General features: G+C 36.5%; 7 protein-coding genes and 1 non-coding gene across 8 annotated transcripts; 4 read left to right on the top strand and 4 right to left on the bottom strand.

Moving 5' to 3' along the window:
- Positions 1-113: 113 nt before the first annotated feature.
- On the bottom strand, positions 114-566 carry NESG_00499 (uncharacterized protein; the record flags this gene model as incomplete). Its single annotated transcript, XM_053048150.1, has 1 exon — positions 114-566. The coding sequence occupies one exon, from the start codon at positions 564-566 to the stop codon at positions 114-116; it is 453 nt and encodes a 150-aa protein (XP_052905975.1).
- Positions 567-1,401: 835 nt separating this feature from the next.
- Positions 1,402-3,276, bottom strand: NESG_00498 (uncharacterized protein; the record flags this gene model as incomplete). The annotated part of the gene is made up of 1 exon (XM_053048149.1): positions 1,402-3,276. One exon carries the CDS (start codon positions 3,274-3,276, stop codon positions 1,402-1,404), a length of 1,875 nt encoding a protein of 624 aa, XP_052905974.1.
- A 370-nt stretch (positions 3,277-3,646) lies between these two features.
- Positions 3,647-5,086, bottom strand: NESG_00497 (uncharacterized protein; the record flags this gene model as incomplete). Its single annotated transcript, XM_053048148.1, has 1 exon — positions 3,647-5,086. One exon carries the CDS (start codon positions 5,084-5,086, stop codon positions 3,647-3,649), a length of 1,440 nt encoding a protein of 479 aa, XP_052905973.1.
- Positions 5,087-5,505: 419 nt separating this feature from the next.
- On the top strand, positions 5,506-7,203 carry NESG_00496 (uncharacterized protein; the record flags this gene model as incomplete). Its single annotated transcript, XM_053048147.1, has 1 exon — positions 5,506-7,203. One exon carries the CDS (start codon positions 5,506-5,508, stop codon positions 7,201-7,203), a length of 1,698 nt encoding a protein of 565 aa, XP_052905972.1.
- A 198-nt stretch (positions 7,204-7,401) lies between these two features.
- On the top strand, positions 7,402-8,667 carry NESG_00495 (uncharacterized protein; the record flags this gene model as incomplete). The annotated part of the gene is made up of 1 exon (XM_053048146.1): positions 7,402-8,667. The coding sequence occupies one exon, from the start codon at positions 7,402-7,404 to the stop codon at positions 8,665-8,667; it is 1,266 nt and encodes a 421-aa protein (XP_052905971.1).
- A 1,025-nt stretch (positions 8,668-9,692) lies between these two features.
- Positions 9,693-11,729, top strand: NESG_00494 (uncharacterized protein; the record flags this gene model as incomplete). Its single annotated transcript, XM_053048145.1, has 1 exon — positions 9,693-11,729. One exon carries the CDS (start codon positions 9,693-9,695, stop codon positions 11,727-11,729), a length of 2,037 nt encoding a protein of 678 aa, XP_052905970.1.
- A 547-nt stretch (positions 11,730-12,276) lies between these two features.
- NESG_00493 (uncharacterized protein) lies at positions 12,277-13,380 on the bottom strand (the record flags this gene model as incomplete). Its single annotated transcript, XM_053048144.1, has 1 exon — positions 12,277-13,380. A coding segment is annotated over one exon (1,104 nt), but the record flags the coding sequence as incomplete, so codon positions are not given.
- A 301-nt stretch (positions 13,381-13,681) lies between these two features.
- On the top strand, positions 13,682-13,763 carry NESG_00492. Its single transcript has one exon. It is a non-coding gene; the product is annotated as a tRNA-Ser (tRNA).
- Positions 13,764-15,065: the final 1,302 nt, after the last annotated feature.

Below are 15,065 nucleotides of genomic sequence, written 5' to 3'. Positions count from 1 at the left end.
CAGGACTTTCCTTTGTGCTATATTATTACTCAGCCATGTTCCTGCATGCAATAATTCAAGATTACTATTTTTGTGATAGAAAGTGATTTACATTTGTTTGAGCGTATACTGTGCTAGTAGTAGAATATGTCAAACTCGGTTCTTAAGGATGTGACAATATAATAGTTATTTAAGTCTATCATATTCTTCAAGACTGCAGTAGTTGCTGACTTTTTGTCCTTTCTTGGTCTGCCTCCTTTTTTTAAGTATCTTTCCCCTATTTCCACTGTGCTGCTTGCGCATCTGTATGCGAGGTCTTTAATTTCTTTTATTATTTCTTCTCTTTCTCTTCTTTCAATTAGAACCTTCACGTGTATACTTAGTCCAAGCACTTTGTAAACTCCTGTTTTTTTGACTGAGGTTTTAAACTCAATATATCCTTTTATTATTATTTTGTCTTTTTTGAACACATTAAAGATGCAATATCTTACTCTTTTGTCTTTCCTAAGCCTTTCTTCAATTGTTTGTTTGAGATTCACGCCATTTACAGTAAAAGTCCATCTTCTTCCTGTTTTATTTGCTTCCATAAAATATTATTTGCGAATTCCTATAAGGTTAATTATTGATATATGAGGTGGCTTGATTAATAATTCGAGAAAGCAGGCAGCAGATGGGCTTAATCTGCAGTATTTTAGTAGCAGAAAGGGCATAAATTGTGGTAAACAGATGTTATTAGGCAGTATTTAGGATAGAAAGGCATATCTTGCTTGTCAAGTAGTAAATTCTTACTGAGTACTGCATATTATGTAATGTTTATACGCATCTATGGAGATTTCTTCAATAGATTGTCTAGAAGTGTTTAACAGAAATTATTTAGTAGATCTTTCTTTATGGATTATTCTTTGCTTTTAAGAATGCAAAAATAAAGTGTACGCTTCACTGCGTATTCAATTTGTTTTACTGAATGAATTGCATATTTTAAAGCAAAGGAATAAAAAATCCAAAATAAGGAACTATTTCAAGAACCATTAATGGTTTAACTACACAGAGAGTCTCTTATGCATATATAACCTGAACTAAGAGAGAAGCAAATAGAGAACAAAATGAACCTGTATGACCTGATATTTCATCTGACTGGATTATCACTGATAGTATAGTGATATAGCCTGAATTAACCGTAAAACAGCATATTTTACCATTAAATAACCAGCTAGTGCTGAGTGGTAGCAGTCTTTTTACTGTTCATTAAAGGCTTTTTGCAAGCACACCCATTTACATGCGAAAATTAAAGCTAAGCTTAAAGAATCTGCAATGTGCAAGTATTAGCGTATATAGATTTATTACTTGGAATTTCTTAAGAAATAATTCTTAGATTAATAAAGCATTCTTTTATACGGTGCACAGTTGACGCCTCTTATATGACTATTTGGACTTCTTCGCTTTATTTGGCTCCGCTTTATTTAGCTTCGCTTTAATGGTTGTTAGAGATTCTGTGTAAATATATTCTACTTTTTTTAGTGCATAGAATTTTATAGCTATATTAGTTAGACTCTTTAGAATTGGCTCAGAAATCGCCATAGTATTATGAAGATTCTCTAATATAATAACAAGATCCTTTAAATTCGCTATATATCTCTTATGAAGTGACATTCTTCTTTCAGCCAAATCCACATTCTTTTTTAGTCTCTCTGCATGCTCTAGCTCCAGTTTTCTCAAACACCCTAATAGACTCCCTTTAGTGTTGAGAAGGTCAAAGGACTTTATTGATAGTTTAATCCGTGACATATCAGCCTTTTGAGCAGCTATAAGGCCCCCTAGGTAATATATATTTCCATTCAAGGTTTTATCTGCATTTTCTTCTAGTTTTTTCAATTCACTAATCTTCTTGCTGCATAAATCTGTAGCTTCCTGCATAGTACGAATTATCGGCATTACCTCTGCATTAATGAGACTAATGGACTCTTTGGTTATTTTATAGTTGTAATTATCGCCTTGTGGTATGGATAATATATCACCGCAGTTATAAGATATGTCATTTTTGATTTCCATTATAATGTTCTTTGAGGTTTGCCATTTTTCGAAATAGCATGTCGCTATAGACTGCATCTCTGCATAAATATCCTCAAATTCTTTTCTTTTTTGATTATACTCAGAACCCACTAAACATATTTGTATCTTAGCTTCTTCTAACTTTTTCTCCTCAAATATGCAGTCTACTTCTGCCAAAGCATTGTTCTTTTTAATTTCCTCCTTCCATTGATTTACTGCGAATAAAAGAGATCTCCACTCAGGAGGGTTTTGGCTTATTTCTTCTATAAAAAGATTTTCTAGTTCTTTGTAATTATTCTTAACATTCATGGGTATTATGTAGTTGGCTGGGGAATGAGTGCCCATTGACTCTATGGGGATATCTACTGGATCATTTGCTTTGCTTCTGGGGACAGTTCTATCAGAGAGTTTTTTCTTTGCGCTTCGGGTTATATCTGAGCGCGAATCACTATTCAAACTTGCTGAATATGTGCTTAGACTACTGTTTTGTACTGGATGCTCGTATAGGCCTGCTCTATAAGAGAGAAGACAGGTTCTAACTGAAAAGTCAGAAACTGTACCCTCAGAACAGCTCATTGCAGCAGATTCTTCTTGTGCAGATTTTATGCTGGGACTTGAGTAATAGTTAAATTTGCCTTTTTCATCTACGTCTTTGCCTATAAGAGAGGATGCTACTTTTTGTATTCTGTTATGGAATATTGTGCTTGAATTTTTTTCCTTTTGAAAGGACGCGTGCTGAGGATGAATTATTAAGCTCTTTTCATCAGAAGGGACTAAATCAGATGCAGTCTGTCTATTTCCATTAAAACTTTCATTCTTCAGGAGCTGGTCTATAAATGAAGCAAATGGGTTCGCTGGTACTTTATAATACTCTTCTATCTCTTGCAGGTCGTAGTCAGAATCGAAATCTAAATGGGTTTTAGCAGGATTTGGGCGTTCTTTTTGTGTGGATATCCTTTTAAGCTTCTCTCTTGGGCAGATCCCATCACAAGGACTTTCAGTTCTTTCATGCTTAATATTTAGCTTATTGTCTGCAAGTATGTTTTTTCTACGCGCGCGACTGAGTCTTTCCACTTCTTTTGCTAGATTGTGCATTGAATTCGCTTGAAAAGGCAAAGCACTTGGCCCTGCAATATTCCTGCGACTGCCATGAGCAGCCATAATATATACTTCTGCCCCAAGGAAATAAGTTATGCATATAAGTAGTCTAGAAAATTCTAGGATAAAATTCTTCTGTCTCTTTGTCATTTGAATAATATTTCTTTGGCAAATAGACTAATATAAGCAAGCAATCATATTGTTATATTTAATAATTCACTCAATTAGATAAGATTATTCAAAGTTACTACGATTTATATCGCATAAAAATAAGTATATACGTATTCCTGTTGAATATACAGCATAAATACACGTATACAGCACAATATGCTGCTGTATATCTTGCTTATTGCTAGTTACGTATTACTGATAAATTAATTCCTAGCTGCCTATACAGAAGAAATAAAGAGTGAAAAATAGGAGAATTTAAGTATGCTAAGAGAAGTACGCTTGGAACAAAACTCGAAATATTATATTTACTAATACTATTCAAAGAGGAAATAAAGTACGTATAACATGGTTATTCGCACTCTAGGTATTTCTCTAAGATTCTAGCTGCCTGATTTAAATAGGAATCATTCACTTCTATACTTTTACTTTTCTCATTGTATTCTTCATAGACTGCAGATATATCCTTTGCAATGCTCATACTGTCACTGGCTAGATATATAAGGGCTCTATGCTTTTTAGATAGACTTTTTAATATTTTAACTCCATTCTCTAAAACTCTTATTTTACGCTTTAATTCTATACCTCTGTTGATTGTCTTCTTTTGGCTTCTTATGTTTGCCGTCTTTATTATTTCTACTGAATATATAGACTCAATAATGCTCTTTATATCCTGTAAATAATCTACTAGACTTAATTCTTTCTGTTCTGTTTCTGTTGCAATTTTTATTATATACTCCATATATGCTTCTGGTGTTTCGTCTATACTTTCTACAGTAGGGTAGGCTAGCATTAAATTATTTTGACTTTCTGGAGATATGCCTTCTGAGTTCTCTGAGTCCTTGCATGGTACATATATATGCAAAGGCAGTTGTTCTATCTTATTCACAAGATCTTCATGTTCTTTTGGTAATTTTTTTGTTGTACTTGTGAGTTTTCTACTGAAATCACTAACTAATTCTATTGCTTCCTGTATTCTGTCTACATTGTCATTGTGTTTACTCATCTCTATAGATGCCTCTAAGTACACACTTTCTAGAATTTCTATGCTCCCATCATAAATGCCCTTTTTCTTGTACATTTCTTTATTCAATCTTAACAGCTCTTTATTCTGTGCATTGAACTTTTCCTTTGCTGCTGCCATGCACTCTTCCAAGCCATCAAGCATTTCTTTCCGGACTTCAAAATCTTGCAATAACTTTTCCCTGCATGGATACCTGTAATCTGGCTCTTTAGGTGGGTCTAAGCATAAATCTACATTATTCTCTGCGATTTCCTTTGGCTCTTCTATTTTGAACTCTAGCAATGCATCTCTTTCACGCATTTTTCGTTTCTGCTTGTTTTCTGCAAGGATTGTCTCTTTGCTCTCACTGTCTGTACTATCAGAACTATCCAAGTTCTTCTGTGCTTTCGTCTTTTTTCTAGAAATCCTTGGGGTTTTCTTTATGGCACCCTGCTCTGCTCTAATTTTCATGGCTTCCAAGTTTCCACTTGACTCTGTGCAAAGCCCATTTCCTTCACTTGGATTTGCAGCTGCAGAAACATATGCATCTGCTTGTAATAAGCACAATACAAATGCAAGGACTGATAAAATCGATATGCACAAAGACTTCTGAATCTTGTTCTTTTTGTCGCCCATAGAAGATGGAAATCCAGAAGGACAAGTGGATCCACAGAAGATATTTCTATAATCTATAGAGAACATGATATTACGCTTGGATAAATGCATTCTAGCATATTTATAAGGTCTTTTGTCATATTCATTGCTTTTAAAAATGGGTTCTACTTCCATACTATTCTTTTTAAATTTAATCTACAATAGAATTTATACTTTCAATCATAAGATTGGCATCTACGGCTTCCTTGGTCTCCAGAGTACATAAGTTATTTAGAAAAAGTACTTCATCTGTTGCTTAATATTATTCTACTGCACAAGAAGAAATAAGAAATAAATAAGGATAAAGCCACAAAATAAGCCTAAAAACAAGAAATACCATAAGACCAGTATATTATCACTGTCTTCTTGTATAAATAGGCATATCTATGGTATTTTTATACTATTCATTCATGCATCTTGAAATTCATCTAATAATTACTTCATTTGTGGCCTTCTGTAGATTCTGCTATTTTTCACGATAAATAATCCCAGTGCATGAGAGTCCGTGGGCATGCAGCAGGTTAAAGTATAAATAGTGAAAAATTTAATAAACCATGCATTTAAGTAACAACAGTCTATATGACACCCAGTATAATAGTGTAGAAGAGACTAGGTTTAATAATTTAATGGCAAGAGTAGAAGCGGAAGAAAAGCAAAGCATAAATAAGAGATGGAGCAGATGGATGGAGCTTGCAGTTCTGGAAACCACCTGGGGAGAGAAAAGCAAAAAATTAAAGAGAGAGCTAATAAATGATCAAGAATTCAGAAATGAGAAGCAATGGCAGGCGTACAAAGGACTTTTGAAGGAAGAACTAGGAATAAAGGGAGTGCAGCTGGATGGCATAGACAGACTCATCCGGTACATGATAGAGATGAAAGTAATTGAAACAAGAGAGAAACAGGATGCAGAAGAAAAGAAAGCACAGAAAGATAGTGAATTACAAGAGAGAAAGATGCAAAAGGAAAAAGAAGAAGAAAAGAAAAATAACGAAGAGACAAGAGAAAGAAGGAATGAACTATTTGAAAATTCAAAGAAAAAGGAGCAAGAGAGATTATCTAAAGAAAGAATAGGAAGAATATTGGACGAGATGGATGACCAGAATAAAATGGACATGGAGTGCTACACTTGTGGAAAGAAAGGCCACAAGACAGTAGCCTGCTGGTATAGAAGGGGAAGCAGAAGCCTGAGCACAGGAGATAGAAATATTCACTACCCTGCGAAGACTAAAGAAGAGATAAATGAAATTCCAAATAAGACAGTGGATGGAGAGAAGGATAAAAAGTACACTATATGCAAGGATGGATTAAAAAGAGAAGTGCCTGAGTGGGTTGAAAGAAAAGAGTTAGTGGAAAGAGTGCATTTGGAGAAAATGCATGCAACAGCAGAGCAAATAAAGAAGTGCATCATAATGGATATGGGAAAGTGCTGGAAGGGCATATGGGGTGATGCAGTGCAGGCTGTAAATAATTGCGAAAAGTGCTCGGAGAATAGTAGTGGACCAAAGAGTGTCACTGAGTATGTGGTGACCAAAAGAAAATTGGAGAAGGTGATACTGTGCGTACTTGATGAAGCAAAGGAAAATAAATCTATTATAGTGATGGTAGACCACTACACAAGAGTGATGCAGGCTAGGGCAGTTGAAAAAATGAATGTGCGGGATATAAAAAAAGTCGTTGAAGAGTGGATAAAAAGAAGAGGAAAACCTGAAGAAATAATATCTCCTTGCATGACAGAACTAGTGGAAGAAGAAACCCAAAGATATTTTGCAAGAAGTGGGATATTACACAGAAAGATAGGCTTGAAGGAACTGTACAGCAAGAATCTAAGAATGCTCAGAGCAGCCAGAATAATAAGAGAATTATGGGCAGAAATGAAAGAAAGTGAAAGCCTGGAAGACGCACTGAAAATAATCGAAGAAAGATACAACAGCAGATTCTACAGTGTGGCAAACTGCTCTCCAAATACAGCATGGATGAATAGCTCTGAAGAGTTTGATGAAATTGACATCAAAGAGAACGCGTGCACAGAACAATTTAAAAAGAGCAAACTGGAAGAATTTAAAAAAGGCGAAAAAGTGGGAATATTTGAGGATGGGGGCTCAGAAATGCAAGGAAATAAGTATGCAGTAGGATGTATATCAGAAGGAATAATACTGGAAGAGTGCAGAGATGGATCATATTTAGTGCGAGAAAATAGTGGAAAGATATCAAAAAAAAGGCATTATAACCTGAAAAAAGATTCTGCAGAGTGAAGTCTATTAGTCTAGACTGTACTTTCACAATAAAATCTATTCTTGTTAGGGATATCTAAGGGAAATCTGATAAATAAATGCATTTTCTTAAATCTGTTTGGTTTTCAAATTATTAGCTTCAGGTACGTTATTCTTACTTATTTGACTGCATTCTCTGTGCATGCGCATGGTTATAAGCCCGAAATATTTTAAATGTTTATGGAATACTTCTCAAGCGAAGAGGACAGAAGTAGTGTTGATACCACCCCGCAGCAGAAAAAGAAGAATGTTTCCACGTGCATGGCTATTTGCATATTGTCATTTGCACTTAAAAAGGCTCTTTCTCTGATATCTCATGTAGAATTCAAACCACCCCTGCATGAATCCCCTTTTAACACGTACATGCGAGAGAAGCAGAAGGAAAAATACGAAAACCCTAATAGAAGAGACAAATTAGATCGTCTTGCACTATTCAAAGATCTATCAGAAGCAGGGATTCTTTGCAGGATAGTTTATAAAATATCAGTAACTGACTTGTTTTATGAAGAATCTCTGGAAATTCTGTCTGGAAAAGCAGTTATAACGGATAGTTTAGTCACAAAAACAAAATTCATTCATGTTTCAGTTGACTCTTTTGGAACGGTAATTAATCACACCGTATACACAACAAATACAATAAATGCAGCCATCAGCACTGTTATACCCCGCAGTAATGCGAAAAATAACAGTTATTTTCATGAGCACGACTGGAAGACTCTGCACACCCTGCCTACAAACAGACAGGAAGGAAACACCCACCCCTTCTATAGAATAGAGCCAGAAAGCAGAAGATACGTTGTCTACCCCCGGGAAATAGGACATGTAGGGGAGATAAAGGACAAAACACAACGGCACACGAATAAATCAAAAGTGCAGAAAAAGGCAGCACTCAGAATATACCCCATATCACACATACACAAGCTACTGACGCAAAATGAGCTGTGGCAGCGCAACAAAACTATCCCAAGTGAAACTGTCCCATACAGAATAATAGAAACAAGCGGAAAGCCAAAAATACCTGTAATTAATAGCAGTACAGAAGGAAAAGTACTTCTATACGCCCCGTGGCAGACAATAGACATAGAAAATGCACAAGACCCAGATAGTAAAGAATATAGACTGTTTACACTAAGGGATATACCCCAAGATAGCATATATCTGCAAGAAACAGACTCAATTAAGTACAGCATAAGTGGAATAGGAAGCATTCCTTATATAGGGAAAGTATACAACCACCAGGAAAAGAGAATGGAAAGGGTTTACAGCGGAATACTAATTAAGAGAGAAGAATATCTCAAGCAAAAAAATGCAATTGTAAAGGACATTCATAGAAGCCTTCTTAGTGCAATTCTTATTAGTAACCGGAAATTATTGCTAAATATGCAAATTATAACAGAGCTAGCACTAAAGTACACCCAAATACTAGAGGAAATCAGCAATAAATAAGTAGGTCTATAGTGATACTGCAAGAGATAGCAGAAGATCAGAAAATATATCTGCAAGTTATCTGAAAGTCTAGACAGGAAATATCCTATCCTTCACTTGCCCTCTATAAAAGTGTCTGTTCTATCGTATACTCATGATATTTCTAGCTGGAAATCCTTTACTTTTCAACTGCGTATCCCTAATTGAAGACTTTTCATTCCAGGGCCTTAAAAAGTCGCTGTTTATCGATGCGTCTACTAAAGAAATCCAGCCCAAATAAGAGCCTTCTAAGACAGATGTAATATGCAGTGTTTAATAATGTATTAGTGCACTCTCATGCACACTCAAATAAAAATAGAAGAAACAGCAGAATACTCCAAAAATATTCAAATAGACAGCAAACTTCCAGCTCAGAAGAAATCACCATAATTTATCCCAGAGTGAAAGAAAGCCCAAGAAGAAGTGCACAGAATATTTGCAGTCATTGGATACTTCTCATCTACTGCTTAAGAACTATTTTCCCTTTTAATTTGCAGTATTTCAGTAAGAGACACATCTCTTGTTACATAGTGCGAGTGCCCTTCTTTATATATATACCGTGGCTCCTTCTGTAGTGCTTGTTTTTCACTGTTTTTGGCTCTTTCTTGCGCTTGCAGCAAACACTCAAACATCACTTAAATAAAAATATTCTGAATACTTCTAGTATACCTATAAAGACTCTTATATTACACAAACAAACACTAAATATACACTGTAACCCATGCACTCAGCCACATATACTGTATACACTAAAAATAACAAGAATTAAATATCTGTAATTTTCACACTGGAAATCTCAGGGTAGACAGCCACCTGAAATTCACACAAACAGAAGGCACCCAGGGCCCTCAAATTATTTTATTTTTCAAGCACCAGGATATCCAAAGATAAGCCAAAAAAACACTTAATTCACTAGAGTGCACTCTCACTTGCCCCCAGGCCAATTTAACCAGAAGTAATATTATTTATAATCATTTCTATTTATTATTATTTTATTTTATTTTGTTATGGCAGTGTCTGAAGAAGAGTCTCATGATATATCTAATAGCACATCCGAAAGCATCTGCGATGATAATGAAGAGATCATAATTAAGTACACAATGTATGATAGATTTTATAATAAGATGCTATCTCTTAAAGAAGTCTCTCTCTACTATTATTCTCTGTTCTTACTATCATTATTACTATTTATTGTTAAGTATGTTATACTTTACTGTAATATAGACACAGCTATAACACTGTATAATAATAGCACTCAAATTACCGTAAATCTATCGTATATTATTTCCCTGCTGTGCATAGCAGTGTTATCTTATACGATTATTGATGTATTTCTGTATTATGTGACGGGTTATCTGTTAAATAGAGATATTTTGATATTAGTGCTATTTTACACGAACAATGTGACAAGTCTTGTCTCTAGCATAATAGTAATTATAATGAGCATTTTGTACATGAAGATAAATGATCTGGATTATAAGCTAAAAAGTACTCACATAATTGGGCTGGAGCAGGTCCTGACAACCTGCTGTTTATCACTGCTTGTCATCCTGAGCAAGGATATTTTTGTGAAGAAAGTCAGAATGGGTTTCAATCACAGCAACTACCTCATAAGAATACAGAAGTGCTTGTGGGAGCACCAGTTCATTAGGACACTGGAAGTTGTGAAGAAGCGAATTAAAGCATTGAAAAGTGGAAGGAAGAAGTACTGGATGTTCAAGGACACAAACAACACAACCAGAGCAAGTGAGAGAGGGACAGTCCGGGAGAGGCACTCAAGCACAGCAGAGAGAAATCCTGCAGGCACTCCTGTCCCCAGCAGCACAGGAAGTGCATCTCGCATTGAGAACCCAGGAAATGCAAATGATCCAAGCACTCTTAGTAGAGTAGATGACACTCAGCCAGATAGAAATAATAATCTCACTCAGGCAGATAATAATGAAGGCACTGAAGCAAACGACAATAACGAAGAGTTTGATGACATTGCGTACTTTAAGCCAAAGACACTAAATCCTGCACTGAATGACCTCTCAGACATAAAGCAAAAAATGATCATCTTCAAGGAATTTGAGAAGATGATGAACTTAAAGATATACCACGTGGATAGGGGAATACCTGATATAAAGCACGAGTCAACAAAGAAAGCAGAGAAGATTTGCTACTGGCTCTCAACAGAGAAGAAAAAGTTCCAGATAAAGCATCTTAAGAAGTACATTGACCCAGAGTATATAGACCACATTTCTTCCCTTCTGAATCTCTCTGAGTCGCAGTCTCTCTCAGAGAAGGAGGTTTCTTCTCTCATTGAGAAAACAAAAAGAGAAAAATACGCAGTGAAAAAGAGTTTGGAGCAGATGGATAAGGCACTCTTGCGGGTGAGCCATTTTATCACAGGAACCATTTTCCTGTTTGCAATTATTGCACTTTTGGCCCCAACTATCTCTGCAAATGATGTGGTGAAGGGGGTCTTTGGAACCTTTTTTGGTCTTGGGTTTATCTTCCAGACAAGTGTCAAGAATGCGATTGACAGTGTGATATTTCTGTTTATAATACACCCGTACGATATTGGGGACAGAATAAGAATAGAGATAGATAAGGAGGAGATGAACATGATCGTGTCAGAGCTGAATGTCTTCTCAACAGTGTTCTATGAGTGGAATGGGTCAAAGATATACATACCAAATCACGTGCTGCTGCAGAAGGCAATAGTGAATGTGAGAAGAAGTGGGCTGATGGCAGAGAATATAGTCTTCCAAGTGGGCTTTGACACGCTTCCAGAGAAAATCCAGCACCTAAAGACAGAAATAACAAAGTTCATTAAAAAGCACCCGAAAGACTTCTCTCCGTATTTCATGTTCAACTACCACGGGATAGAAGACGCGAATAAACTGCATCTGAAGATCTATTTGCAGCATGCAAGTAACTGGCAGAACTATGAAGGATACTTGCAGAGAAAGGCAAAGTTCATTATGTTCTTAAAGCAAGCAATCATAGAGCAGAAGATAGAGTATGCACTGCCTGTGCAAAGATTAGAGATTGTCAAGTGATTTTCTAGAAATAGTTTCTCTATGAATAAATTGTTTGTCCTGTAGCTTTTACTTTTTTATCTAGAAGCCTTCATTTTTCATATTTAAATTGCAAAATAATTACACCTTTATACAGAAATACTTTGCACCAGTGAGTGTAAAAAATGAAATATTTTATGTTTCACTAGTGTTCCTATATACTGCACAGAAGGCCCTTATAGTAACCAGATCCTTCTGTATAACAGCAGATTGTCAGTGCTTCTGGGTCTAAACTTGTTTTGCACTCTTTAACAGAAGAATCTGCAGAAACTTCCAAAAGAGAGTCGAAAAGACAACAGAGTAGCAACAGAACAATAAGACAAGAGATATGCGCAATTTATTAATTGGTATATCCTGCCATGGCACGTGCTGCTACCCCACTATTTTTCGGATTATAAAGATCTTCTAGAGACGCAGTCTATTCATGTAATTAAAATTAGCAGAGCACAAAACAAAAAGGTTCACTATAAGCTGAAACTTTATAAGAGGCGAAAATATATGCTTAAACCCTCTATTTTACTATAATTCACTAGATCAGCATGTAAACACCCGCTGTAGACACTTCTTTCTCTAATCTCTGCGCAACGGTTGATAGCCTCAGTGTTATGTAGAGTGCAAGTTGCAGGATGCGATAAATAGCTATAGGAATAGCCTTGTACAGTTCTGTATACGCTATGTCAAGTAGAAATACAATTAATATCACAATAATCACAGCAAGCATAGTGTAATTCTTTCTTTTTCCCCGGAGTAATTCCTTTATCTTTCTTTTTATCATTATCTTTGGAACTCTTTTTACTTTTCGCTCTGCTTCATACTGCGTCTCATAGAACATTTCCTTGTAAACTGGAGGCTCCTGCGTGTTTTCCAAGTACATTATGAAATTGTCCCTGAGATTTGAATATTCGTAGATGACTTCATTTGCGTTGATCCTGTGGTCCCGTACACTCATCCTGTAAGAATAGCTGTGGTCAAAGAGATGGCTGCACGGTAAGTTATTCTCAATGAAAATGTCATTTTCCAAGAGAGTGTTCCAATGGAATATTAGGCTGCGCAAGAGCCTTTGACTCATTGCCTTATGATTCTTTGACACAAACCAAAATATTCCTTCGTATCCTATTCTCTCATATATTTCTTCTAAAGTGTACAGTCCGTAATATCTTGCATCCTTTGAGTATCCTGAAATAAAGTGGTTTTTCAATTTGCAATCTGAGGACGTGCACTCTACAGCCTGGATAAGAGATATAAGTGCATTGGTGTTTGCATAAAAGTATTTTTCTCTTGCAGCCATGCACTCCTGCAATACTTCTGAATAAAACTCATTTCTCTCGGGATATGCCAGCATTAGGCTCTTAAATATTCTGAAAACAGCAATGGATTCAGTTACTCCTTGGGACACCATTTTTCTAACCCACTCCTCACCTCCCCCCTTTCCATTGACCATTTGCAGTATCGTTTTAAACTTTCCCCTGTGAATTATTCCATTCAAGTTTATTTTAAGCCAATTTGTCTCTTCCTCGGAATATTCCTGGCTCTTGAAAAGACTTTTCGCTAGATCCAAAGAAAGGCTTAAATACGCCTGAAGACTTCCCAGCAAAATATCTTGATTTATGCACATCCTGCAATACGCCTGCACGAAAATAAAAATACAAATTAGCACCTAATTAGCCGTATAAGGAAATAGCAATTCCCGTGTAATAATAGTGCATTTTCATCCCACTGCAAGTACATATATGGATAGTCTCTATCTGCACGGCAATAAATTCATGAACACCAAAAATATCCGAAATAATTTCACTCAGCACAAAAAAGTGCACATCCTGCAATGCACCCACCTGAAGCACAGCATAAAAGACAGCACCCCACACTACAAGACACTGAACTTTGAGCAGGCATTCTATGCCCTTCCAGTAGACAGGCGCATTAGGGTTATCAGGGGCACAGTGGCAGAATGGTTATTGCGACGGCTTGCTAAGCCGTGACCCTTTGGGTTCGTGGGTTCGATTCCCATCTGTGTCGTTTTTTGCTCTTTTTAAAAAACACCCCATGCACTTCTGGCTGCCCTTCTACCCAATTCAGAAAGTTCTTCCTGAGGAAATATCCAGCAGAATCTCAGATACGTCAATATATGTCTACAGCCACACGTCAGAGTACGAAGAAATTCAAACAAGTCCTTCTACAGATAGATACCAAATTAGACAAATCCTGGATGATATCGTCAAAAGTAAAGGATGCACGCGTGTCACAAAGTACTCGCCTTTCCATTTTCATCTAAGCACGCAGCGATGGGTGAATTTATATTCAGAAATAGGGAAGAAAGGAATTATTTCTTTGTTCAAGAAATACACTGTGCTTGACAGACAGGAAAGTGTCTTTACTTTGTACTTCGCAAATGACCCTCTGCCTGTCAGCAGGAAAGAAATGAAGCTAAAAGAGAAAAGTGTTTTATGGAGGCCTGGGGATGCAAGGGACCTTAAGACCGTAGATGCCTCGGATATTTTTAGCTTGGAAGTACATAGTGAATTTTCAGCAGAAATTAAGTCTCTACTAGAGAGGATAAAAAGACAAAATACGCACAGAATGGCTGCAATTTTGGCAAAGTCAAAGAAGGAAAGTGTAATGCGCAAAAACCACAGGAAAACATGCAGTAATCCTGTGGAAAGTGTCTGTGAAGAGTTTATATCTACTCCTGGGTGTAATGGGAAGAAACTTAATTCTGTGCAAAGTTCAAGAGAACTGTCTAGCATAGAATTCTCAGATATAGATGTCTCAGATATAGAGATGAGTTCATCTGCTGCAGAGCCACTGAGACTAGCAGAAACAGAAAAAAGACCAGAGTCAAACACTGAAAAAGCATCACTCTTGGAGTACGAAATAAGCCAGGAGACAGTTATTCGCTTCCTGCATATGGCCATTCGGAAGATTCTCACGGGAATTATTCCTGCCCAGTGGATGCCCAGGATTAAAAAGAAAATTAGATTTCTTCTGCAGGCAGGCACTGCAAGAATACCAAAGCACGAGATCCTTACAGGCCTTAGAACTAGCAAAGGGAGAGTGGATAACCCGCTGCTTTATAGGAAATTTATCACAGAGATTTATAACTACATATTCTTGAAGTATATGCCTTCTCTTTTCTCCCTGCACTTCCGGTGCTCAAAAGGACTGCAGACAATCCCCAGATACTTCCTACGGACAGAATATATTGCATGCTCAAACGCCTTTAAAGAGGCGCACCTTCAAGAGTATTTTCATAAGGAAAATGAACAGAGCCAAGATGCATCTACCTTTAGGATGCACCTTATCCCGAAAAAAGACTCTTTC

The sequence above is a fragment of the Nematocida ausubeli genome (assembly GCF_000738915.1).
Source record: "Nematocida ausubeli strain ERTm6 chromosome Unknown supercont2.1, whole genome shotgun sequence".
Classification (NCBI taxonomy): Eukaryota; Fungi; Microsporidia; genus Nematocida; species Nematocida ausubeli.
Note: the sequence above shows the minus strand (reverse complement) of the source record. Positions and strands in the feature narration are given on the sequence as shown.